The sequence below is a fragment of the Delphinus delphis genome, chromosome 4 (assembly GCF_949987515.2).
Source record: "Delphinus delphis chromosome 4, mDelDel1.2, whole genome shotgun sequence".
Taxonomy (NCBI): domain Eukaryota; kingdom Metazoa; phylum Chordata; class Mammalia; order Artiodactyla; family Delphinidae; genus Delphinus; species Delphinus delphis.
This window is the reverse complement of record NC_082686.1, coordinates 3,842,137-3,848,599: the sequence shown is the minus strand read 5'-3', so window position 1 is coordinate 3,848,599 and position 6,463 is coordinate 3,842,137. Positions and strand designations below refer to the sequence as shown.

The 6,463-nt window shown below is 51.5% G+C and overlaps 1 protein-coding gene and 1 long non-coding RNA gene across 3 annotated transcripts in view; one reads left to right on the top strand and one right to left on the bottom strand.

The window, feature by feature from the left end:
• Positions 1-204: 204 nt before the first annotated feature.
• The window catches only part of C2CD2 (C2 calcium dependent domain containing 2), a 59,290-nt gene continuing 53,031 nt past the window's right edge, over positions 205-6,463 (bottom strand). Inside the window, exon 14 of the mRNA XM_060010281.1 lies at positions 205-551. Within this exon, the coding sequence (XP_059866264.1) occupies positions 331-551 (221 nt within the window). The 3' untranslated portion in view covers positions 205-330. The remainder of the gene's footprint in view (positions 552-6,463) is intronic.
• Positions 633-5,786, top strand: LOC132424539 (uncharacterized). 2 transcript variants are annotated; one of them, XR_009519214.1, is made up of 4 exons: positions 633-758; positions 1,393-2,031; positions 2,840-3,516; positions 4,282-5,786. It is a non-coding gene; the product is annotated as an uncharacterized lncRNA (long non-coding RNA). The 2 variants fall into 2 exon arrangements; XR_011246438.1 differs by having other exon boundaries at positions 3,922-5,786.

The following is a 6,463-nucleotide window of genomic DNA, read 5'->3' as shown; positions in this document are numbered from 1 at the left end:
GTTCACACAGTGGTAAATAGCCTTCTCCCATTTAACTTCAACTCTTAGACGTGAGCACCGCCCACGCTGCAGAGCCGTCCGGTCTCGTGGCTTCCGGTGGCAAACTGGGCTTTGTAGGTTCTCTCCGGGGGAAACCTCCTGGCTGGAGACTCAGAATGTTTCCTGTTGGGTTTTTTTTCCCCTTTAAAAGATGAAATTGTTGGAAAAAACCCCAGCTAGACTGGGGACAGGGAGGCCGTCCACAACTCACGGGCCCTCTGGCTGTGTCCTGGTGGGTGGCTACGGAGGGTCCACGTCTGCAGCATCGCGGGGAAGGAGGCGCGCGCCGGCCTACGGGCAGGGGTCCAGGGGGGCGCCGTTTGCAGTGCTCTGGCCCCGGTGTCTGGAGAGCAGCTTCTTGTTCAGGAACCGGGCAAGCGTCGACCCCTTCCTCCGCAGCCCCGCCGGCTGCTGCAGGAACACCAGGTCGTTGTGGGACTGGCTCAGGCCGGGGTCTTTCTGCTGGTGCCGCCGGCGGAAGAACAGCTTCGCGCCCTTCCTTAAAATCCCTCCTGCAAGAGCAAGGCACGGGGTCAGCGGGGCTGCGGGTGAAAAGCCCGGTGGGCAATGCGTCCAGGAGGAAAGGAAGGCAGGCGGCTCCCTCCAGCGACTCTAATAGAAGGCAGCCTGTGACTGCAGCGCGCCTCCCTGTTGGCACAAGAAAGGCAGCTGGGTCTGGCCTGAGCACAGCACAGGTGCTTCCAAGGCGCAGTGAGCAGGTAGGTCACTTGGAGTCCATTCCCAGGCAGGCATCTAGATCCCTGACTTTCAGAGACTCCCCATCACGAGGAGGGGTATAAACGGCAGAGTGCTTTGTGCCCCAGAAAGGACGCTCATGCTATTAAAAGCAAATTAAGGACTCTGAGAACAATGGTATTCACTCTCTTAGGAAATTTAAGTAACATTTATTCTTTTGGGGAGGAAGATCTTTTACAACTTCAGATCCAGCACGTGTGTATCAGGCTAAGTCACATGAGATGTCTGTTACTTGACCACTTTAGACCTAAACCCCTCAATTTTGTTTGCTTCGACCTATCTGTATATGACGTCAAGTGGTGCAATATGAAATAGAAAAAAAATTAGCAGCGGCAATGATTTCCACGGCAATGGTTCCTTAAAGGTTAAATGCCAGCTAACATATCGATGGCCAGAGCCCACTAACCTGCTTCCATTTTCACAAACTAGTTTCACATCCTATGAACAAGGCTCAGGGGGATCAGGGGGCCCTTCCAGCCAGGCTGGGAAACCCATGACCGCGTGCATGTAGGTGTTAGTGACTTTGAAAGAATGGCCTGACCATCTCAATCAGGAGCTTTACAGCTAATTTGGCAAAATCCATTCTTTTCACGACAGATACAAAGAATACTTCAACACCTATGACATACGCAGACACCATCCTGGTTTATCCAGACGGGAGGCTGGAAGGCATCACTTGCTTTTCTACGTGAAATGTATGGACAGTTGTGGAATCTGACTCAGCCTTATGCACAGACCCTTGCATAATCAGCACTTACCTCGGGAAAACCAGCACACCCGTGACTTTAAGAGGCCATTTACTGGACCTGAACTTAAGGATGCATGTCCCAGGGGAGATATATATATATATATATATATATATATATATATATATATATATATATATGTAGAGCTGGTTCACTTTGCTGTACAGTAGAAACTAACACAACATTGCAAAGCAACTGTACTTCCTTAAAAAACATTTTAAAAAAGAAATTTTCCAATTAACAATGAAGGAAAAAAAAAGGATCGTGTCCTACTTGCTCTGCCTGGGTTAAGCAGCAGAACACAGCTCAAAGCTCCAGGAATGCGCCGAGTTTAACTTGGTCAAAGCTGTCCAAGAGATTTGTTTCTCATTTGCTCTTTGGGTCCAATCAACCTATTGCGAAGACTCACTCGGACATTTTCTACCATGGTCTAAAGCTGGAGGCGGTGTACGGGGGGCTGAGGAAGGCTGCAAAGGGATGAAGCAGAAGGGTGAGTATACAAGTGTCAGTGGCTTTAGGCTCAACGGGCTTCTCCTTGGGCCAGAAAGGTCTGTTCCGGGAGCCGTTCCAATCCCTGTAGGATGCAGCGTATCTCAGAAAACCACCGGGTAGGGTGTGTTACGGCAGGGGTCACCACCACCGACAGGGCTTGACTCTGGACTCTGGCCAGTCCCGGGGGCAGATGCAGTGATGCCCACCGGTCAGTTACCCAGCATATTGCAAGTCCCGGGGCCTCCCAGCCTGACCAGGTTACCTCAGATTGGGGGCGGGGGGGACCTAGGAGGTATTTCTGACCTCTAGGTACCTGCTTTGGGTTAAGCTTGGAGCCCCCAAATAGCACGTGAATGGGGGGCTGTCACATTGGAACAGAGGAGAGGAAGGAAGGTCTGATGGACCTACTCCGTTAACCTGGACCCTAATGCCACACCCCACCCCCATCTCCCCGGGGCAGGGGGCAGGGGATGGAAGTGTGGAGAGGGGAACAGACCAGCTGCAGATCTAGGGATGTGGAAGCCCGGCAGAAAGAGGATCTCCCCTGGAAGGCTCCATCTGCAAAGCCCATGTCATACACGTCCCTGTGCTGAAATTCAGTCTGGGGTCTGGAGCCAAGGTCTGAGGTGTGAGCGGGGGTGGTGTCATGGGCTGGATCGTGTCCCTCCAGAATTCTTATGTTGGGGTCTGAACCCCAGCACCTCAGAACGTGACCTTGTTTGGAGATACGGTCACTAAAGAGGCAATGAAGTTACAGTGAGGTCATTAGGACAGGTGCTAACCCAGTATGACTACTGTCCTTATAGAGACGGGAAATTTGGACAGAGACACACAGGGAGACGCCACGTGACGATGAGGGCAGAGCTCAAGGTGATGCGCCTGCAAGCGTCAGAGTGACAACGATGGTTAACAAACCCTCAGAAGCTGGGGGAGAGCCTGGGACAGATTCTCCCTCGTAGCCTCAGGAGGAACCAGCCCTGCCACACCTTTATCGTGGACTTCCAGCCTCCAGAGCTCAGAGAGAAGAAATCTCTGTTGTTTAAACCACCCCATCTGCGGTACTTTGTTACAGCAGCCCCAGGAATCTAACACAGACAAGAAAGGGCAGGGGAGGATGTGACTTAAGATGAGCGTCCTGAAGCAGCGGCCACATCCTCCTGTTTATCCTCGGACCCTGGACGCCCCGTGTTAGATCAGGGCAGAGGGCAGATGCTACAGCCGTATTCTCAGCCCCAAGACACGCTGGAGTCGGCCAGCAACCTGGAAAAACTCCAGACGTCCAGGTCCCAGCCCTGGGGAATCTGATGTGAGGGGTTCTTGGGAGACATCTGGACATCAGCATCTTTTAAAAAATCCCAGGTCTTTCTAACATGCAGCTGGGGCTGGAAACCATCCACCAAGGTCTGGTCAAACCGCCATCAGTACTTGGACACAGACTAAGGACACAGACGTCAGCACCGGGGACCAGACCAGAGGGCAGAAGGTAAGCAGGGCGTTCACTTTCTTCTACATAGTTTCCTGATGCCCCTTCACGTTTTAATATCTCAGGGCCATGCGGGACGGGGGATGGGGACATGGCAGCCTAGCCTGCAGGGCACAGCACCCGGTTCTGAAGGTCTGGCTTTGCACCCTGGATTGAGCGAGAAACCAGAACACAGGAACAGGCAAGGGGCAGCTGTGCTCAAAACTCCTTAAAAAGGGAGTCTGCACACTTCTGAGCGGTCGCTTTCTCTCGTTTAGATGACATTGCACCTGAAACGCCTAAACTTCAAATTCTCGTCACATTAACATAAAACAGCAAGGACTTGCGTCCTGGGAGCAGAGCTGGTAGAGATGTGTTGGCCATAACTGTTTAAACGGCCCTGCTGGCTGTGCTTTGTTTCAACAGCGTCCCCGCCCCAGCCAGCGCCATGTCGGCTGCGGACCTGTGCTGCCCCGACAGGCCTGCCACGCGGTGTTTCTGTTCTTGGTCCTTACGCCCACCCTCTGGAGCAGGTGTGCTGTGCTGTTAACTTTGCCTGTTCAGCGTCACCGCCTGAACCGGATGCTGTCATGTGTATCCTGGTGTGCTTCGTCCTGTGGTCACGTGCACGGCTCACCAGGTCCGCGTTTCCCCTAACTTGACACCACTTGTCATGGCTTCTGTGGGGGCGTCGGCTTCTTGGACAGAGGACAGTCATGTGAGGGTGGGGCCCCGGTTACATCTCCCAGCCACCTGAGGGTGCTCTTATCTCTTGCTTACAAATAGGGAAGCAGAGACTCGGAGGGGTGACGTGCTCGCCCTACAAAGCCGTGCTCTCGAGCCTGGCTCTCCTGTGCTGCTAAGGATGGCATCTGAGCTGGAAGTGGCCAGTAGGCGTCTGGAGCGCCCGTCTGCGGGTGGCCGCTGGCGAAGCCTCTGGAGGGCGAGACGGATGCCGCTCCCAGAGGGATCGCAGAGCACAGCCCTGCTCTCTGGGAACGACTCTGACAGGCTTTCCAGAATGATGTAAATCTCCCGAGAGGCATGCTGGCGGCCTGGGTAGGACAGAACATTCTAGCAACGTGAGCCCATCTCCAGGGTGCACAGACTAACTCGGCAAACATGAAATATAACCAGTACAAACAGAGGTTATTCCATTTTCATGACTAAATAAAAATGTTATCGTCCGTTTAAACTTGGCCAGTAAAGCACACGACCTTTGGGGTAAGTAACGCCGGAAGGACGTGGCCACAGGTGGGCTCAGCGGACGCTGATGTGGCCGCACCACAGGTGGGCGTGAGGTCGTAGCTCAGACGGGCCAGGGCCCCCTCGGCTGCTGGCAGGTGGCGCCGTAAGGCGCCGCTGTGACCAATGGACATCGGAGCTCGGTTTTCTGTGCCAGTTTGTCCCAGAACGCCCAGTGACTCCATCCCAGTACTGAGCTGAGTGCCACAGGGCAAGGCTCCTGGTCGATGTGGTCCAGATCTCCCTCAGTGCCTGAGCTCTAGGAGATAACCCGGAGTGAGGTGGGTGGGCTTCATCCAATCACTGAATGCCTGAGAACAAAAAGGAAGGTTCCCGGGGCAGAGATTCTGCCCCAAGACTGCGGCGCCAGCTCCTGCCTGCCCTGCAGATTTCAGACTCATCAACACGAACCGGTTCCTTGAAATACAGAACCTATTGGTTCTGCTTCCCTGGAGAACCCTGGCCGAGAGAAGAACTCCAGTTTGGTATGTCACAGTTGACTCTGGGCCCACAGAATCTGTCACCCTTTGCTGAAAGGGAAATTCACATCAATGGGGCAAGGCCGCTGGGGCCGTTTGGGTTTAATAAGCCCACCTCCTTCACTCTGGGCTACCTTATCCGCACAACAAGAAGCAAGACGCAGGCCTCACTCCCAATCTTAAAGATGCCTGAAGGTAAGATCTGGAAACAGGTTATGTGAAATTTCAGGCAAAGAACCAAAATCTTAGATGGGACAGGGAAGAAAACAAATCTTTCCCGGGTTCTAAAAACAATCATAAGACTAAAGGTTAATACAAAGACATCATAAGGCTAAGGTATAAACAGATATATGAAGGAATTAAAAAGAATTATTCTAAATTATAGCTTTAATGTTGCAAACATTCCCAAATTTATTCCCACTCGTCTCAGTTCAACAGACGTAAATTGCTCATTGAAGAATGCATCTTAACATCTTATAGGTAGGAAAACAGTGACCAAAAGCAACCTTATAAATTATAGTTTGCTGCCCAAAGAACAGCTTTAGATTACAAGGGGAACCACGGAAGGCCCAGTTACAGAAGTGACGACTTTTTAGCACCAAGGACGATTAAGGGAGTCGGTCTGTCTGAATTTCTTGGCGAGGTGGTTTTGTCACGTCAGCTAACACAGGGATGCCTTCCCCTGAGATGATGACCCTCTACTACCAGACCAGGGCACTTTGAAGGAGGAAGATGGGAAAACTGGCACCCGGGGACGGTCCAAGTGGAAAGCGATGGGAGGGAAAAGGAAGGGGGGAGGGGTGAACTTCCGGCTTAGTTACGATATGTGCTCTTCTCATAGCAAGGCTATACTTAATTAAAAATATATATGTATAAAACAAAAATAACTTACTGTGTAGGCAATTAATTCTGGTTGGCATAGCGATCCTCTTAAGTTAAAGGGCATGAGCAGGGATGGAGAGAAGGAAGAGGTGAAAAGAAAAGTTTGCAACAGCAAAATCAGAACGAGAGACGTAAGAGTTTGAAGCCTTTGCGTTATACACAACATGGGACGTTACTGCGCAGTTTGCTTGGAGAGGTTTGTTTTTTCCTTTTTAATATTTTTCAGAGTCTCCACCAATGCTTCTGTTCTTACTTGTGGTAAAATACACATAACATAAAATGCACCATCGTAGCCGGTTCTAAGTGTAGAGTTCGGTTGTATTAAGTACATTCACGTATTTGTACCAGCACATCAATGCTTT